At 40.0% G+C, this 20,801-nt stretch overlaps 2 protein-coding genes across 2 annotated transcripts; both read left to right on the top strand.

The window, feature by feature from the left end:
• Positions 1–8,072: 8,072 nt before the first annotated feature.
• LOC128745296 (uncharacterized) lies at positions 8,073–8,950 on the top strand. The gene is made up of 3 exons (XM_053842331.1): positions 8,073–8,285; positions 8,351–8,761; positions 8,822–8,950. Exons 1-3 carry the CDS (start codon positions 8,073–8,075, stop codon positions 8,948–8,950), a joined length of 753 nt encoding a protein of 250 aa, XP_053698306.1.
• A 6,166-nt stretch (positions 8,951–15,116) lies between these two features.
• On the top strand, positions 15,117–19,757 carry LOC128732537 (uncharacterized). Its single transcript, XM_053825808.1, has 2 exons — positions 15,117–15,516; positions 19,237–19,757. The coding sequence occupies exons 1-2, from the start codon at positions 15,117–15,119 to the stop codon at positions 19,755–19,757; spliced, it is 921 nt and encodes a 306-aa protein (XP_053681783.1).
• Positions 19,758–20,801: the final 1,044 nt, after the last annotated feature.

Below are 20,801 nucleotides of genomic sequence, written 5' to 3'. Positions count from 1 at the left end.
GTAAAACAATCGTCTTGCCGGCCGTGATGCACATGGAATATCATCGGCAAGTAAATTAGTTTCCGATAAAGTCGTTGGTGCATTTGAGGTGATTTGTATAAATCACTGTCGCAAGCAGGAGACAAAAAGTGCGTACGGCGTAACAGTTTCATGATTAGCTTTAATAAAAAGTGAAAGCTATCACTATTCACTTAAAATTAAATCTTTTTTTAATGTTTTACAAAAATACGCTTCACTTTTACATTACTATAGCTTTATTATTGAATTATGTTTTAATACGCATTGCATAGATGAAACAGGAAAATATCCAACCCATATTTAAAAATTATAAGCACATCATACTTTTTGATCTATAGAAAAAAAATTAAACTTAAAATTTCGTTTTGTGTGTGCATACGTGACTTTAGCCGTCCATTTGTCAGAGATGGCAGGACCGATTTATGCGTTATTAGTTTCGTTTGTAAGGTATTATTACCTAGTGGATCACTATTGAATTGTTTTGCAGTCCGACATTTTAAGGCCCAAAATTTCTCGATAAAGCAAAGTTCCGCAGTATTTGGAAGGTTATCCTCTTATGAAACGAAAATAACATCGTTGTTTTCCGACCAATCTCAGCCGAGCCTGCCATAGAGGCTGAATGCCAAATCCGGCCAAAATAGTGTCGGGCCTTTATGAGAAATCAAGCATGGCAAAAGCCGGCTTTTGGAGGCATTCGTCCTTGCTAGTTTGTCCGCTGACGGTTCCTAATGTAGAGTAAACCACATTGTTTTGTCCTGACTTGTAATGAAGTTAAGCATTATTAATTTCTTACAATAGTTGTACTTCCAATAACCGTGGAAGTAGATGAAAGTAATGAAACTAGCACCAAGCTATGGCATCCCTAGGGTTAAACCAGGGGTGACATTGCGATTCTCGTTTCAAATGATTTTGGTTCGTTTCGCCCATTCATTTAATGTGGTCGAAACGAACCAAAATCACTCGAAACGAGAATCGCAATGTCACCCCAGGCTATAATGGAAGCCAATTATAACCGAATTCAAACGCTTTTTTCTCCTAGACCCCCATGATTCGCCAATATTGTCAAAAGACGAACCACAAAGGGCTGGTAAAACTTAATCTCTATAAAACAGTGTGAGCACAGACTAACAGACGTAACACTTCGAACAAATTTTCTAACAAAACATTGTTTCAATGACATCCCTAAAACTTGGAAAAAACACTAGCATCACCTGGTGCAGTCTTCGCGCTACGCCAGAATAGATTGCTATGAATTTAGCAATGCTATAAGTGACATCTGTTAGTCTGTGCTTCAAGCTTACCTACAGAGACCATAGATTACAGAGGCGCCGAGACACTCAAAAACCGCTAAATTTTGAACGAAAATGGAGAGTTACCTTTATTTATGATGGTACTCTCCGTTTTGTTTCAAAATTTAGCGGATTTTGAGTGTCTCGGCGCCTCTGTAATCTATAGTCTCTGTAAGCTTACCTATCACTTATTGAGGAGGTGATAGGCTGGTAGTTGGAGCGAGACATGTGCAATCAGGGATGACTTGGTTTAAGAACCTTGTTACCCTGATCGGCGACGCAAACCAGATCTCCCTAGGCTCTAGACGGCCCTTTTTGAAATACTGCAGTCTGCGTCCTATTAATGCTCCACAATTGCAGAGTAAGTGTTCCGAGGTTTCGCTCGCGGCATTACACTGGCGACAAATATCGTCTTGTATGAAACCGAGATTCCGAAGATGATATTTACTCGGACAATGTCCTGTTACACGACCGCCCAAGTAACAATTTGGGTTTTATTGCACTCTTATGATGGCATTGAAGACCAAAATTGGTCTTGAAGACCACCATAAGAGTATAATAAAACTCACATTGTTGCTTGGGCGGTAAGCATGCTGAGATCTCTCTTAATCTGGAACCACACGGACCGTCAGCGAACATCATCGGCAACGTATCATAACGGAACGTAAGTGTTGGTCGCATGAAAATACGCATTCACAATGATGGTACAATTGTGGTACAAAAAAGTCGGTGATCATGTCACTGTAGCGGTCATCATTAAGTGTTACGTTATTGCTGGCGAGAATATGTTTGCAGTATAACAGCTTATAAAGCGCTTGTTCCACCGGCTCATAAAGTTAACTAAACAGTGACATTTTCAGCATGACACTTGGTCTCTTTCCAAAATAGTCCTGACTGAGAATAGTCATATACAAGTAAATAAGAAAGAAAAACATACCCAATGGAGCTTTTAATTACGAGACTTGTCGTGTGCGAACGTCAGCAACGCACTGCTTTATTTCTAGCGCACAGACCGAGTAGTTAACAGTCTATCTTCTCGGAGCTAGAAACAAGGGAGCAGTCATACAAACATAACTTCGTCGCATAGGAAGTGTGTGATGTATATAGAAGGTGATTGAATTGGAAAAATAAAACAAAATTAGGTATTAGCTTAGATTATTAAAGGAACTAGATACACCAATCTTTGATTTTCTCATACATGAGTAAAAAGTATGCCATCAGCACTGATGGTAGGGTGTACTAGACTATCATAGGCTTTGTATCACCTTCTTCTTTACATAAGTGTTAGTGATAGATGATATAGTCAAACGTGTGCCTATGAAAACGCTCTACGAACACTATGACAGGTTAGTAAACCTTCTTGAGGAGCCACTTTACTGACGATTGAATCTGCGAAGAGTGGCGTATCTATGTTCATTAATAATCTAAGGTATTGGACTACCTAATATAACGGGGCGGCAGTAGTTTAGTTAGTAAAACACTCGGGTACCAACCGCGAAAGAATGGAGGCGAGCCCCACCTGCCGTTGCACAACCCGATAAAGTTTTGGTCTGTATCGAAGTTTCTCTTTCATCTAATTAATCATTCTTCGCATCAGACACTTCCTTCTTTTCCAAAATAATATGAAGTAGTGGAGGAATTCATATAGGGTACGGGAGGGCAGGCTTGGCATACACTTTTCGCTTCGATTTTGCTCTTTTGAATACTGTACCTCAGTGAAGCAGAATTTTAAAAAGTGGTGTATGGGGCATTTGTAGAATTAATTATTATCTGCAATGTTGTTAAAGTGGGCATTGCTCTATCTTTTGTATTTATCACGCTATAAGGCTGCTACCCCGTTGGTAGCAAAAAGAGCGTTCTTTTTGCTACCAACGGCATTGCAGCTCTACAGCGGTGTAAATATTAAAGATAAAGCTTTACTTTCTTCAGCAATATTATATATAATGACTAGCTCTACAAATGATTATACTCCACTTTTTCAAATTTTGCTTCCCTGAGGTGCAATAATCAAAAGAGCAAAATCGAAGCGAAAAGTGTATGCCAAGCCTGCGGGAGGGTATTTTCAGCAGGTTTCTAAAGTCAGCCTATTTGCCTTTTCTTTCGCCAATAAAAATTCTTTGCCGTCATACAAATTTAATATGATATAACTATTTTCTCAAGACTCTAAGTAATCTACTATTGTTTATTCAAAGAACGTCAAATCCACCTGCTCTTCCACTGGAACTAGACCATAGGCCGAAAACATAGATGCCATCGTTTAACGGGCTGAGAATACCCTCCCGTGCCCTACCTTGGTACGCTCGTGACATGAGTCTACGATATAAGCTGCGAGGTAAAACGACGAATTGTAGCTGCGAATCGGGCTTTCTACGGATTACGTTGCCAGCAGATGTCCCGTAGTTTGCAAATTCGTACAAATCTGATGCTTTACAAAATCCTCCCGGTGGCCATTTACAGACGTGAACCATGGATGCTAAAGGAAGCTTGCACGCCGACTGTTAATGGAGGCTTCAATCAATTGGGCACTCAGCTCCTTTGAACCAATGAAGTCTCCAGGGCCGGATGGCATACTACCCAACTTCTTACAAAAGGCGGACGAGATTATAAAGTCCGAGCTCACCAATCTCTTTCATGCCAGCTTTACGTTGGGACTTGTCCCAGCAAGCTGGCGAAAAGTTAAGGTGGTGTTCATACCTATGGCAGGTAAAAGAGATAAAACTATGTCAAAAGCTTTCAGACCAATTAGTCTGAAATCACCGCTTGTCAATCACGGATAATCACATCCGTAATAAGTTCCTAAAGAACTCCCCTCTGCATGACAATCAACATCCTTACCAACGCGGTAAATCTACGGAAACTGCACTTCACTGCCTAACGACACTGATTGAAAAGTCGCTCCAATACCAAGAGACGGCACTTTGTGCTTTTCGTGACATTGAAGGTCCTTTCGACAACACGCCCTTCGCTTCAATCAATACGGGTCTCCTCAACAAAGGAACTGACCAGCCGACAATGGGCTGGATTCGAGTAATGCTGTCAAGCAGGGAAATCACACAGCCTCATTGGGAGATTCGTCACTCTCGATCTCAGCGATCAAAGTATGTCCTCAAGAAGGAGTACACTCCCCCTTGCTTTGGTCACTGGTGGTCAACGCACAAGCTATCACAACATGATTATGAGGTCATCGCGTACGCCGGCGACGTAGTACTCATTGTCAGAGGTAAACTTGAAACAGTGCTGTCTAGTCGTATGCAAAGAGCTCTTATTTACGAGAAGGGCTTAACTAAAACCCCACCAAAATAGTTGTAATACCATTTACTAGGTATACTCTTACTCCCCTTACTGCACTGATTGGCGTCAGACTAAGCTTCAACAGTTAAACATCTGGGTATTATCTTGGATCATAAACTGAACTGGACTACTCACCTAAACTATGCTGTCAAGAAAGCAACTTCAACCACCTGGGCATGCAGTTCACTGTTTGGCAAAACCATCCGGTACCATCTGTTTCTTTACAGATGGATCAAACATCTGGGCTTGCACAGGTTCCGGAGTCTATGATCCCAGAATAAAGGAAGCAAATGGCGTCTAAAACGAAAATATAGGCATGCGAAAATCGGTACCGCCATCCGGGGTGAGATTGTGCCACGGGGGTGAGATTGTGCCAAAAACCAAAAATGTTTATTTGTGAAAATTTATTATATATATAGAAACTGGTGACATAAATTCAAAATGATGATGAATATAACATATTTATTCATAACTTAGAATGGAACACAGATAATATTAGCAAACTATTTAGCCTAAACAGGGTTTCAAAGTTCGCGATCAAAAATACGCGTAAATAACGCTTGTAAAAAATGTCCCGCATAAACCAACCCAAACAAGAAATCGCATCAACTTGCTGTCTTGAAGGTATATAAACTAATCATTTACAATCTATTGAAAGGTTATTATGCGTTGGATAAGTTTTGACTACGAAAATAATATTTTTCGAAGCTTTGTACTTTTCAAGCTTCACGGGGGTGAGATTGTGCCAAGCCATAATGATCGATCCAATTTGTGGATTTCACATACACAACAAAAATACGTCAGTATACACCAGCACACTCACATTAGTTACTATTGAGCACAATATTTGGACATATTAGATTGCATCATCCATTTTGGAGCATAGGTCTGCTAAATAATTTAAACTAATTTTTACTTTTTCTCTGGAAATTTCAGATACTTTGAATAAACACTCTAATATAAGACGAATATATTATACCGCGTATAAACTGCCAGTTTTAAGGAGGGGGGAGGGGGGTAGGATAGGCCACAAGTTCTGCGGCCGCGGGTTTTCGAACGAAGTAATGGTTACTTTTGTTAAATGATCAAATAGGTATGCCCCCTTAGGATACACCCCTTCATATATCTCCCCCTTGTTAACCCTAGAAACGCTACTGGTTATATAAAGGCTGTCTATTGACTACGAACTCATTTTTAGTTATTTCAGACCTCTCAGGGTTATTTTCGTTCATACTTTTTGTATGATGCGTTGTTTTTGGCCGACCCCCTGCCCCTAATAGTCCACTTAGTTCATGGACGGCCCCATGTGAACTACTTTATACTGATATTTATGTTTAAATTGTTTATAAACATGCTAATGTTCACTGTTTAGGTTTTTAGCCTAACTTTATGTTTTTGGCACAATGTCACCCTCTAGAAGGGGTGAGATTGTGCCAAAATTCATGCACTTCCAGTAAAATTAGGTTTCATTGTAACTAAACCATCTCTACGGTAGTTGTTAATTGAACAATTTAGTATATATTGACAGGTTTGAAATCAACTTAGTTCCTAAATTGTGTGTATACTGATCTAAAGAACAAAAATATATGCTTTTTTGGCACAATCTCGCCCCGGATGGCGGTATCTTTACAGACAGCCATCTGCACTACTGACTCTCAAGTCCACTAAATATGCATCCAAATTAGTTTGGGAGTGCAACACAACTTTAAGGAAACTCTCCCGTTAGAACAAATTTTTATTATTCTTGGTGCCGAGACACTGTGGAATCAAGCTTGCTTGCTGCTTGCTGACAGCCTAGCGAGACATTGGCCCCGAACCGTTTCTGGGCCCCTCTATATCCGCTGTCATGGGCGAATTGGTGACCTGGGAAAAGCTAGAAATAGCATCCAGTTGGTATCAAGCGTAGGGCTGTAGACAAGCTAGACAGTTTATCTACACATACCATGTAGTGGATAAAACTTACTTACCTTAACGCGTAGTGAACTGCGCACAATCACGGGACTCCTCATCGGACATTGTCTCTCTCTTTACCATTTAAAGAGAATTGGCAAGTTCTGGACTGAGATTTGCTGCTATTGCAACTTAGAACTAGAAAGTTCATCGCACTTGCACTGCTACTGTGGAGCTCTTGCGTCGTCCAGGTACAGCTTCTTAGGAAGCTACCTATATTAACTCCATATTCTGTATGGAAACTCAATCCCCAGAAGGTTATTGGTTTTATTAACCATGTAATACCTAATTGGGATACAGTCTTACAACCACCTAGCTCAACAATGAGTATGAGCAATTCGTAAACTGTGTAGTGCAATCTGGTTCAGCTACAAAATACAGTCTCCATGATTGTCGCAGTGGCATTTTGAATCATTTATTCTGACTTGCAAAAACAATGTGAATGAGTTTTAAATTCAAAAATAAACAATCTTAGACTTAGCTTAGAACTAACTGAAGTAAGCAAGTGGTTTCAAGATTAGTGAAAATGTTGTACGGACTTGAAGAATTTTATATTTCCCATGTGGTTAGTTAAACAGTACAAGTACACCGAAGTCCCACAAAAATGAGGAGGGACAATTATGAATGGTTTTCCTTTGCAGTAACAATAAATAAGAATTTACCTGCGAACCTTGCTTATTACACATATCAGCTCCAATCATGTATTAATGATTTTACTTTCTTTTCCCTTAATTTGATTGGTCGTAAAAGCTTTGTTAACTATTGTCGAACCAAACCAACTTAAGTTTGTTTCAACATTGTTTGCGTCAAGCTGGAAAGCTTGTGTTTCTACGACATATTGTTTTTCGGTATGTTATTCGTTTACAAAGCAAAAATATATTTAGGGCCAATCGATTTTTTGAAACCGATAATGTGAGTTCATGTTTCACATTATATTTCATCATAATAGCCTATTAGCCAACAGGTAATAGGTTTCTAATCAAACAGCTAAACTATTTAGCATAAACACACGCACAGCATAGAGCTTCAAAGCATATCTATCGCATCATACGGCATTACTTCCAGTCTTCGCTCGTACAGTATTGTAACGCAGTAAAAGTGGAGAAAAATAAAACCTCCAACTACGTGATCGAAATCCCAAAGTTTATTTTGAATTGACATATTGTTACTACACGCCAGTGATTTGTGTTAGCATCGGCAATTTGGGGGCACTTGTCACTGAATTACCACCTCCCAACTAGAAACATGAGCCCCGCGATTCGGGGATGCCTTCCAACACATGCTCTTCCCCGAGAGTGTGAGAAACGTCCGAAACGAAGCGAACTTTTCCGAATCCAACTACGATAGCTAGTTTCAACTGGTCGAAGTCGGAAACTACAGACAGTTAACCGGAAGGTCGTATATAAACTGAAGTGATTAAATTTTACACCAGCATATTGTCAATTTCGTTCCCCGCGATCACACCGAAAAGACATCAGTGAGCTGAAAAAGTGTCATTATCAATTTGCAAAGAAGTCCTGTAACATGGCGTTCAAATATATGATACTGGCCGTGGCCCTTGTTGGGTTGGCAGGAGCAAACCCCGCAAGCAAACCGGCATTCTGGAAAGGAACTCCGATGGACGGCATGGTGGAAGAGATGCGTTCAATGTGCAGTACAGATAACGATAGCGGGGCCTGCCTCAAGTACAAGATCATGAGCTTTTTGGATACTGTGTTCAAAAAAGATAACTTCCAGGTAAGTAGGAAAAACTATGAAAAAATAATTTTTTAAATCAGCAAAAACTATGTGCTTAAATGTAGCTCACCGACGACGTTGAAGTTCACGGCAATGGATACACTGGAAACGGAGCTCGCAGTGCCGCAGGATTGGTTGATAATGTCGAACAATATCTAAAGAGTCACGACGTTACCTTTAAACTACCTCTTGCCAACGCAAAGGTTACCGTATCGCCCCGAAACATGGACAACGACGAACTTAGTTTGACAGTTAACTTTCCCAAAGCTGACAGCGCACGAAGCGTTGGAGAAGCACGAAAGTCTAAACTGAAGAAGATTGTAATCCCAATTATGGTGTTCATCCTCCTGAAGGCGATGACTTTGATCCCGATGGCCCTCGGAATCCTCGGACTGAAGGCCTGGAACTCATTGCAGCTCTCTTTCTTCTCGTTCCTAGTTTCCGTTGGATTAGCAGTTTTCCAGCTGTGCAAAAAGGTTCAAATCTCTGCTTTAAGGTACATACGCAAAAGATAACTTACCATTTGATTTTTCAAGCTCGCTGCTGATAGCCACCACCCGCATATCGCTGCTCACGGTCCCTGGGACGCCGGCCGTTCATTCGGTTCCGTCGATGCCGAACCAGAATATACCGGACAGGATCTGGCGTATAATGCATATGCATAAATCCCGCTGAATAGGGAAACATCTGTGAGACCAAAAAGCACACACCACTGTCGCCCATGTTCGAGGCTGGTAAAGCAATCGTGTCAGCTAAATTCGAAACAATGGGTTTCTCAATGACTGATTACGGTACAGTAGTAATTTATTTATTTAATTTCCCACGGGTATGCGATATTGTTGCGAATACTTCTGTACAATAAAACCGAACGAATACAATAAAACGATAGTTGAATATATTTTTTCAATAGTATTAAAATCATAAAATATCCGAATATGTCATGAATTAAAATATCATTCGAATTATATGGGGTTTTTTTCTAATTCCCGTCGTAATAAGTAAAGCAATTCTAATTTTCATCATTTGTTGGATGGATTTAATGAATACTCCAAAAGTTCTTGTGCTTATTTGACTAAAACACACTTACCTTCCGATCCGTGAACTTTGAAATCACTGAAAAGCGACTATTAAAGCATATTATTGAAATTACGCAACTGACTTTATTTCTAAAATTCGTCGTACCGTTTTAAAATCCGTCCATCAAAATTTTTCATCGTCCGAACTAAAAATCACAACAATGTTTACGAAGCTAACGCGCATGTGTTTGTGTAGAACGGCATGACAAAATGTTATTCTACAAAATTTCTGCAGGTCAGGCAAGTTATCCTGGCTGTAGAATAACGACAATGCCTTGCGTGAGTTATTTTCATTTACGAATGACGGAAATTAAAACGACCAGTCGACATTGTCTTCTTCGTCGCATGAAAAAACGTTGGAAATTTGGCTGGTAGGACTTCTTTAATGATAAAAAGAATTTAAATAGATCTCAGCTCACTTTGATTGATCGCGTATGATAGACAACTAACTAATATATTAGGGAATAATTAGTTTTGCATTGTGTGTCATAAAAATGTTGATATTTTTAATAATTTGTGTGGGATAGGACGAGAGGCAATTAAGACGATGTAGCAACATACCCTACCTACTAGCCGAACGTTGTTGGCCGAGGGTTAATAAAAAACCTAAGAATTAAAAGATATTTCAATCCTTATTTACACTTCTTTTTTCATAAAAGTTGACTGTTTTATTATTAAATCAAATCTGTGATCTGTATGAAGGCTCTGGAAGAACTCATCCCAAACTATAACGCGTAGTTTTTCTGCAATAATTTACAAATGCTGCAAATTGCAGCTGTTTGGTAGATCGAACTTCTTAGTATGATAGACCTAAGTAATAATAGCTTCCTAACAGAACTTACAATCTTCATAAATAATACGTGTATACTTTTCCAAGCATGTCCGTATCTCTCAGTCAATAATAATCTTTCATAATTTACGATGATAATAAAAACGTTGGTTTTGTTATACATGTGGTACTGGCTTTTGGTCACGGGTTTCGTGCGAAAATATTTATATTTCGTTTATTGTCGACGTTTCGAAGGGTATCCCTTCATCCTCAGGACAGAACGTATGCAAATATTTTCTTTGTCAAGTAATTTGTGTCATTTGTGTATATAAAGTTGTCGGTTTCTCTACAACAGATTTTACCCGGGTACATCGAATACAGATTGAAGAATCATTCTTCAATCTGTGTTCGATGTGCGATAAAAAATGTAGTCATAGTCGGGTCATATTTTATGGCTTAGGTCACTTGTCGTTTCGTGTGCAGAATGCTTAACGGTTGGCTGTAAAGTCTATCGTATGAAAACAGAAGATCAAGCTCAAAATACGGAATGCGGCAGCGAGCCCATGCTTCGTGTTCCGTATTGGATGTTCCACCGCTTGGCCATCGTTCACAATCCTCATTGATCCTTATTATTCAGCAATATCTCCTCCTCCTAAAGCTGCATAGAGCCGAGGTGACTCGTATTATATCACGACTTTGCATCCAGTGACTAGGTCTTGGCCTACTCGTCGCCAATTCGTTGAGCATCTCGATACACGCAAGTTGGCTGCAATCTGGTCCGAATTTTGAATTTGATAGAATAATACTCTTAATGTCTTGAATATGTAATTTAATAAAAAAAAACTTAATAAACAATATTTTAAATTGAAAAAGGCCATCTAGCACGTCGTCCGGCATCCTTGCGACGTCACCGGCCCACTGCAGCTTCTCGATTAAGCATAAGCTGCTAAGTAAGCACAGTCGCAGGCTCACGTCTGTAGAGGACTACCGACCGGTCTGATTAGGGTTTGGTGTATTGTTAGCTTTGTGCGGCGGTGTATCCTCCTTGATCCAAGCGCATTGCTGAGGAAAAAGTAGGCTCGTCTTCCAGCTGGTTGGTGAACTGCTCGATCAGTTAGAATCCCAAAAATTCGGCATCGTGGCACTGCAGGAGATCTGTCGCAAAGGCGAGGAGGTGTGGAGGATCCATGGCAGTAAGGTCCAATTTTACCAAACGAGTGGAGCGGTGGAGCGAACAGTGAGCTGGGAATAGGCTTCATAGTGGAGGACAGAATGCAGGATTGCGTAATGAACTGGAGAGCGATCATCGAGAGAAAACGCATATTGAGGATAAAAGGCCGTTTCTTCAACTACATCATGATAAACGTGCATTGTCCACACATAAGTAGACCCGACAATGAGAAGGAAGCGTTCTACGTGCAGCTGGAGGCAACGTACGATAGCTGTTCGCCACGGGATATCAAGATCGTCATCAGGGGTATGAACGCCCAGGTCGGCAGGGAAGAAATGTATAGACCGGTGAGCGGGCCCCATAGCCTGCACAATGATGTGAAGGATAACGGCCAGCGATGCATCAACTTCGCACCTTCGCACTTGTAGATCACCTAACCAACAAACCTTGAACCAAATCAACTATATTCTCATCGATGGGCGGTTGTTCTCGAACATCACCAACGCACGCTCCCTACGGGTTGGGGAAATCGACTCGGACCAAGACCTAGTAGAGGTACATATGCGCTCAAAACTATCGACGGTTTATACCTCGCGACGAAGCCGTCCTCCTCGGTTAAATATTCGATAAACAGACAACCCACGAGTTGCCAAGAACTACGCGCGCACACTGGATGAAGCTGTAGCTTCCTCTGTGGAGCTCGGTGCTTCGACCCTCGAAAACGGATGGAGTAGAATACGCTCGGCCGTCAAGGGCTGCAACCGCGGTTCTAGATGAGGCAATCTCGAGCGCACGAAGTATTTGGTCTGACGGGAAATACCAACAAGCGATGGAGAGGAAAAAAGCGCTTGGAAAATCTAGCCAAGCATTACCGCGAGGAAGAATTTGGTCAAGTATCGACGTGCGCGGAATGAGTTGACTATAATCCTGAGGTAGAAAAAGTTTCAAAAAGAGGACAGGTCTAGAACAACTAATGAGACTAATGAGGCAAATAGGACGCGTAAGTTCAATGAGAAGGTGAACCAATCTCGTAAAGGGACACAGCCCGATGCCCGATATGCGTAGGGACGAGGTAGGAAACCTAGTCAAAACGAGCGCGACGTGGACTACAGATGGAAGCAGTTCTTCGAAGAGAACCTCAACGACGATGCTATAGAAGGAGACGTGGAGAAGTAAATAGAAGCTGTAGTTTGCCCCATTTACAAAAAGGGCGGTCGGCTAGATTGCTGTAATTACCGCGGCATTACGCTGGTCAATGCTACCTACCAGGTGCTCAGTCAGATATTGTTACAACGTCTATCCCCAACAGCAAGAGAATTCGTGGGGCAGTAGTAGGTGGGCTTTATAGAGGCCCGGGGATTTCAGAACAGCATACGATACAGTCAGGTGCGGACAGCTATGACATATAATGTACAAGAACGGTTTTCCAGACAAGCTACTGCGGCTGATCAAAGCTACCCTGGAGTGAGTGGTGTGCTACGTGCGTGTTTCGGGGGCACTCTCGAGTCCTTTTGAATCGCACAAAGGACGGCGAAGGCAATCTACGCCAGACTAGAACCGGAGGCTAGGAGGCTTGGGTTACAAATCAATGCTTCGAAAACCAGATATGTGGTAAGAAGTGGCTCCAGAGAAAGCAACGATTGCCTCCCACGGACAGTGACTATTGATGGTGATGAACTGCAAGTGATTGTCATCTTCTGGCCATTTTTATTGGTCTAAGAATGAAGGCCGTAACTTCCATTAACCGAGCAGATGAATTCCTCTTTCTAAACTTGACTATTTGCATATCAAATAAATAACGATAATTGCATCATGCTTTAGGCATTCGCTAACTCACCCTTGACATCTTCGGGTGTGCCGTTTGTCAGTGCGTAGATGTTGATTAACCGGTAATTGTAGGATTTGCCCTTAATTCTCAATTACGCATATATGGTCACCAGTGGACCACCACCGAATGGCTCTCGTCTTCCGGTTTTCCAGCACCGCATGTTCCGTTGCATTGGCTTTACCTTAGTAGATGTGGTACTTCAAAGAACCGTGTATAATAGGATCTCCTGCATGAAATTCCCTTAGGGATGGGGATGTAACTATCTGTATCCAAGACGATAAAATGCAATATTTCTGACTCAACCGTTTACTCCAAGACAGATGCGATTTGACTCACCCCTAACCCGAGGTACATACGCTCTATTTTGTTGTTCATTTGGAATTATCCAGGATACACCAAGAGGAAGTTACCTATCTCGCAACTCATTTCAACTATTATCGGCGTTCCTAATACTGCGTGACTCATAATTCTGCGTACCTCACATTTCAGTCAAAACTTCCAAGTTCCTCCAAATAATGAACTTAATTAAAGTGTCCTAATACTGCGCACCGTATTAGGCGCGCTTGCGGTGACCAAGTATGTATTGTAAATAATTTTAGTCAATTCTGTTATTCAGCAATGGGGTGTAAAACAAGATCCTATAAATCGAAATACTATCTGGGGTTGTATGGATTGGATTGGATTTGATTGTTGATACACTACTTTTATGGGCCACAAAACAAAAATCGCAATCTTATAACAAATAAAAGATAAGAATGAAAACAAAAATAAATGCTATTCTTTAATTCTATTAAAACTGACATGTTATTTAGTTACTATTTAAAGCAGCTATTTATGATAGGTCAACAAATAAAAAATAATTACGAAAGTTGTACTAACTAACTTGTTACTATCACAAAACTTACACGGTTTTTAGTTTTTATTATCCTCGATACAACCAGATAATTTTTTTCAGCAAGTTGTTAATATAGATTGTTAAAATTCAGTTATAACCAAAACAGTTTTGTTAGAACTTTTGGTCTTTTATTAATTTTTCGCGATTATTTCATAACAAACATGATTAGTCAAAGTCAGAAACGGCTTCTTGTACATTACTTTTAATACCCTCCCAATCAACTGCAAAAATGGTACAAAATTGTTTCCAGTTACGCTGACTTTAATGACCCCTCGTTTACGTGACCCCATCAACGCAACCCAAAGGACATCCGCGTATTATGCAATGATGGCAGTGTAATAAATAACCAGGATTTGCAGCTGCATTATCGTTGAGGTATACACCACCGGAAAACTTTCTTCGGAGAAAGTGATTCTCACTAATGCGGTCAAAATTCTTTCGACCATAAGCGCATAACTATGCCACTGAAGAGGGCCCTACCGGTCGGTCGTTCCGAGGCGAGGATTCCGCACCCAGAATACTGATGAGCCCAATAAAGTGGAACATTTGCGCACTCGGGTCTGCGTTTTTAAAGACGAGGAAAAATCGACAACTCTCCTACGCGTTGTTGGGTGGAACCAAGTCGGAGAATTATCGGGGGGGGGCCAATAGCAATAGCAATAGCTGATCGGCCGAAGTGATTCGGTAGTGGTAAGAAAAATATGTACTCGCCAGCCCAGGTTAAACAAAAGCATCGCCAAAAACGGCTTCGGATGCTTATTTGGTGTTTCGCTTTTCGGTTGTCCGGTAGTGTCACAAACCATCGGAGCTCTTTTGGATTTGCGTACTTTTTCGTGAATACTGAGCCTCCACCTAGACCTAGGAAACCATTCAATAAACCGTGCAGAACTGGAAAGCCAATTGAGAGCAGTGGTATAAAATACTCGCACAGTGGCAAACACACTATCATTACCTTGCTGTCATTTGTTTAATCAACACGCATAGATTAAAATAAATTGAACGAAACTTAGTTAGTTAAGTCCTCCCGGCACTTCCTACAGTGCAAAAGTGAAATTTGAATACATACATAAAGGAAGAAGACGAAACGGCAAAATGAAATCCGCCACATGTCTATTAGTGTTAAGTGCCACCGCCCTCCTAGGTGCAGTGTCCTGTGCATCGATTGCTTCCAACTTAGTAGAAGCTGCCACCCCGCGGATTGCAACCAGCGAGCAGCTGCTGTCATCGATCGTGAACGACTGCTTCTACCAGGATTCGGTGATGAGTTGCCTCAAGGGCAAGGTACTGATCTACCTGGACGGTGTACTGGGGCTGCACGAGGAGCAGGCCCGTGCCTTCGAAGTGCAAAATGTGGATAAGGTGATCTTTGACCGTGTCGCTCGGGTTCTTGCCACGCATGAGTTCAAACTTCAGCTGCCGGAGGACACCGTTGTCAGCTATCGGGCTGACAAGGGCATAAACTTGAACTCTCTACCTGTAGGACTTGGCGCGGGTTAGTATTAGTGATAGTGTAGTTTTTTTTGCTCACACTCATTCGGAAGTCAATTTTTGTGTGGGAAAGCAGCTTGAACTATTTCGGGACATAAACTTTGAGCTGGATGCATGTGGATGGTCTGAATTGCATGAATTATATAGAGCATCCAAGTGGATTTTAGTTTTCTAGTGGTTATACAGTGGAAAAAAGGCATTGCATGAGAAAATAATTTAATTGATCTGGATTCTGGACAAAAAAATTAAATCAGGAAGGTGTTAATATGCTTGTGCTTGTCAGTGCAGTATGCTTATCGTTGCATTCATTTTGAAAAAAAACGGAACATATTACAATACACTGCGAATTGCAAGTTGATCGCATACCAGCACTATAATTCTTACGCATACCAGCATTATAATTCATTGCTTCGAATTTCAGCAATGAAGAGCAATTCTTGTAATAAGAATATTAAGTAAAACAAATAGCTGTTAATTAAAATAACTGGACATTTGAATGGCTAGTTTTATTGTGTTCGAATATTTTTCTATCATCAATGAAATGACTAACTTTTCATCATGTACTAAATTTTAAGACTATTTTGTCAACTTCCGATAAATTTGAAGATATTTGGGAGCAGAAACTGGCATTCATTTAGGGAAAAGGAATTATGAATAATTTTCACGTGAACATATCAAAAGAATCTTCCAAAAGAATTTTCCACATTTGCCTCAAAATTTGAGCTAATCTATTGAATATTTAGAGTTTCTTTAAAGGTGCCCCTTATGTACGGAAAAAAATCAAATAAGTTATACAGGAATCTGCAGGAATCTCTGAGATCCTTAAACAGGAATTCTATGAAAAAAGTACCATCGAAATTTATAATTGCTTCCATTTGATTCGTAGCATGTCTACTTTTTTTCCTGTGTGGACTCATCACTGCGACCAGTATGGTTTGATCTATTCTGATATCGCCCGGGTGTTTGCTGTATAACCCGCACTGCATTTATTTTGGCTATAGTCGCTATTGAGTGAGCGATATGCTTATTGAATTTTATGCGTGCTTGTGTGTAATTAGAGTACCCTTCCTTCAATGCTTTTCCTCTACTTTACCCACCTCGTTCCACATGACAGCGCTGTCCCCAATTATAGTCATCCCTGGAACAGCTAACCAGTGCATTGAGCTATAAGAGTCTCATTTTTGCACTGTCAATAGGCCATATCGGGATAACATAGAATTCAGCACGAAGGAAGGGTGGTGAGGGGCCTGGGAATAAACCCATGCTAAAAGTCACTTTGCCATCGAATGGCCTGATTCTACTAAGATTCGAACCCATGACCATTCGCTTGTCAAAGCAGACTCGGTAACCTTGCGGCTACAGAGCCCCCCTAGCATGTCTACTTCCGTCCTTTCCGAAAATTTTAGACCCAAATATTGTTTATTTGGGGCTTAAGATGCCTGTTTTTAAGTTAGAATAGTCCTAAAATTCTAAATTTTTGTCCAGTTTTGTTCTTGAACCTTTTTTTAAAAATTCATTATTTTTAAACCATTGCACAAATTTTAATAATTTTAGAATCGAATAGAAGGATTTTAATACGCTTTTAAACAAAAATTGTTATTTATTTATTTGCATATTTTATGGGGCTTTCAACCGGCAGTTGTTCAAATTGATTTGCATTTGCAAAAATACATAAAAATATAGGGGGAAGTCGTGTATGGCCGGACAGACCTCTATGCCCGGACACTAGCGATTTGTCAATAACAAGAAATGATAAAATTTTTAGGAAAAATAAACAATAGAATATTTAAAGTACTATAATTTCGTTCTTTCCAAATATTTTATTTTTTTGTTTTTGAGAAATCACCAGTGTCCGGGCATAGAAGCCTATCCTGCCATACACAACTTCCCCCTATGTTTTTTATGTTTTCTTAATTGGAAGGCCAAAAAGACCACAATTTTTCATTAATTTTCTTGAAACCTAAAATTTTCAGTTAGGTATATAATTTTTTTTTTGTTTTGAAGATACAATCTTTAAAAAAAATTTCTAGTAGGAAAAAACATGTTTATCATGTATCTCTTTTGTATTGTCGCTAAATAATCTTTAAAAAATGGCATCTGAAAAACAAAAAATAATATATTTCATAATGGTTAGCATGTTCTCAGAAAAATATTAGAAGCGAGTGTTTCATTTAAACGAGTTTTTGCAATTATAAAACAACTAGCTGAGTTGCCGATTTTGCTCGGGATTCCAAAATTAGTCTGAGTTTATGTGCGAAATGATGCTGGCAGAGCAAACATGAATATCGAATATGAATGTCGAATGCAGTGGTTCAAAGGTTATGATTTTTTAAAAACCAAATCCAAACGCAAAAATGATTATTTTTAAAATCACAAATGCATACGCAGGTTGGTTTGTATTGCCATCCTACATCTCTGAGCCAATTTTTAAAAAATCATTTGACGAATTTTTGAGTTAGGAACACCCTTTTGAAGTTTAAAAGGGCAGATTGCTCATGTGAAGTAAATCAAAAACTTCAATGACACTTCCACAATGAACGTAAATAGCAACCGGTACTGATTTTTTTGCAATGCTTGCCCATTGGCGACCATTTTAGGAGTTTTGCGCTGTGTTGGAACTAACCGGAAATGTTCTGGATGTAGTTATCACTACTGGGGAAAATGGTCAGTATCGAACACGAACAAAAACTTATCATGCGACACCTCAAATTATGCTAGAATTTAAAAACTAGATCAATGGAAGTTAGACCAACTTTCTAGCACCCCGTAGGGTATATCTGAATATAAGTTCCGGGGACTCCCGGGAATATCCAGAAAAGTGGCCAGTTTCGCACATGAACAAAACCCTATCGTGTGACATTTTAAATCACACTAGAATTCAAAAACTAGATTGATGAAAGCCAAATTTGCTATCTAGGGTCACGTTGATCATATTTGGACATGTTCGGAGGACTGCGGGAACTCCTAGGGAAGTACAACAGCACAATGTGGTAATTTTTTTATAACAAAATCATGACCAGAATTGGCCATTGTGGCCCTAGGTAGTCTGAATTTGGATCTATCTTAAGAGTTTTTGTGTAATTTGAGGTGCCGTATGTTGAGTTTTTGTTCATATTCGAAACTGGCCATTTCCTAAGAATTCCTAGAGTCACCCAAACCTAGAGTCACCTAGAGTCCAGATATGACCAACGTGACCCACAATAGCCGATTTGGCTTATATTGACCTAGTTTTTGAATTCTAATGTGATTTAAGATGTCCGCACGATAAGTTTTTATTCGTGGACAAAACTGGCCTATTTTTGGCACCGAACATCTTTATTCATCTTGAAATTCGTTCAAATTTTAATTCATGGAATTTACGAGAATGAAACTCTATCTTGTGGACCCCATCAGCAGCTATACATAATTTGGACACTTGCTCAAATGGAAGTGTCCAAATTATCCACAGCTGCTGAAGGGGTCCAAAATAGATTTGTTACCATACCTTTACACAATCAGAAAATTTAACAACTAATTAATCAATAACTATGCAATATACATTAAAAACTAGAGTGACCAGAACATGTAATTTTGGTAGGAACATAGCCTGGTTACAAACATGCAATTTGCTTGAATTTAACTTCCCAAATCGCATTTTTATTTAACTAAACTAACTAAAACTAATCCAATTCTTTCCCACTGCATGTGCCCGTGCTCGTATGCTCTTTTTCCGTATTCACCGCAGAATCCCGTGGTCACTTACTGAAGAAGAAACTACTGCTTCCAGTTCTGCTGCTGCTCAAGCTGAAGATGAAGGCCCTGATGCCGATCGTCGTGGCCCTGATTGGCCTGAAGGCAATGAAAGCCCTGATCCTTTCGAAACTAGCAATCACCTTGGTTCTTGGCTTCCTGATTGCTCAACTGGTCAAAAAGTCCGGTCTTGGCATGCCAATGATGTCCATGATGCCCATGATGCCACCAGCTGCCGAATACGGCGCCCCTGCTCCGGCTTCCACTGAACCACCATCCAGCTACAACCCATCTTCCTGGGAGCCGCAAACCGGAGGACCGTACTCGCGCGTATGGGAACCATCGACCTCATCTTCGTCGCACAGTTTAGCCTACAGCTCATACTATCCCAGCTCCAGCAGCAACAGTGGGTCGTCTTATAGTTCAACAGCCTACAATTCTGGCTCGGCGGGATCCAGCTCATCTCCTTCCTCATCGTCATCATCGTCATCATCCACCTCGGCTCATGCCTACTAGCGATACCAAATTCCAGCATAGATTGAATTGCTCCGACTAGAAGGAACACACAAATGTACAGTACCATCTCCAAACCAAAAAGTATGGCAGCACTGAATTTTTTTCATCGAGCATTCGATACCTCAGAATGCCTACCAATGGACAACCTTCTTGATTGGATACTCTAATCATTCCAAGGAATGTTCAACGATTTGCAAAAAAAAAAAGAAAAAAAAATTATTTATTTGTTCCACCTATTATTATTTATTGTCTGAAAGAATGTTTGTATTTAATAAACGAATTGTTTCCACAGATGTCAGTTTTCTAAAAACGTGAAAGAAAGTCAACTTTCTCCGCTCCCCTCTTGAAAGAACGAATACTAATCTTTCTCAGCTTACTGTGTACTATAGTTTTGCTTCGAAAAATAAAGTTTTATGATAAACATATATTACTTACAGCTGCAGTTACTCCCAGTGCTTAGAAATCTCATATTCAACGTATGCAATACGCCTGATTTGTTGCAATATACTGCTCATTCTCAACATTCTGCTCAAACAGATGAAATGAACTCAGCATTGGCAACCTGAAAACAACAATTCGAGTGAATCACTTGCGTTCATGTTCGTGTTGTTCTCTACATTCATTCATTCTCGATAATAGTGAAAAATCAAATGTGAATCATTCATTCATTTTGAATAGCCAACAACAGCAAACGAAACTACATTAAACATAAACATTACTCTGAAGTTTTAATTATTTTCCTGGATGAAGGTTTTTGTTGATTTTAAAAAGCAGGCAGTTTAAAATACTAAATTTTAAAGTTTAAAATATCAATCAAGAGCAAGAAAATTGACTGACAGGTTAGTCGAACAATCGTTCAGCGCTGCAATTCATGAATAAATTGTTTTGAAGGGTAGAAAACTGAGAGAGACAGACACTATCAGCAGTTCAGTAGTCAGATCCATGAGCTGGCAAACAAAAGAATACTGCATTCATGTAAGGCCGTCAATTTTTTTAGCACTCTTACTCCAGCAAAAGGATTTAGCTTATTCAATTGATTCGTTT

The sequence above is a fragment of the Sabethes cyaneus genome, chromosome 1 (genome assembly GCF_943734655.1).
Source record: "Sabethes cyaneus chromosome 1, idSabCyanKW18_F2, whole genome shotgun sequence".
NCBI lineage: Eukaryota > Metazoa > Arthropoda > Insecta > Diptera > Culicidae > Sabethes > Sabethes cyaneus.
Note: the sequence above shows the minus strand (reverse complement) of the source record. Positions and strands in the feature narration are given on the sequence as shown.

Excerpts from the sequence above, each read along its gene's own strand:
- LOC128732537 (XM_053825808.1), top strand. The coding sequence starts at position 15,117 with ATGAAATCCGCCACATGTCTATTAGTGTTAAGTGCCACCGCCCTCCTA. Across the intron at positions 15,517-19,236 it reads ACCTGTAGGACTTGGCGCGG|AATCCCGTGGTCACTTACTG; the intron begins GTTAGTATTAGT and ends TATTCACCGCAG.
- LOC128745296 (XM_053842331.1), top strand. The coding sequence starts at position 8,073 with ATGGCGTTCAAATATATGATACTGGCCGTGGCCCTTGTTGGGTTGGCA. Across the intron at positions 8,286-8,350 it reads TCAAAAAAGATAACTTCCAG|CTCACCGACGACGTTGAAGT; the intron begins GTAAGTAGGAAA and ends GCTTAAATGTAG. Across the intron at positions 8,762-8,821 it reads TTTTCCAGCTGTGCAAAAAG|CTCGCTGCTGATAGCCACCA; the intron begins GTTCAAATCTCT and ends TGATTTTTCAAG.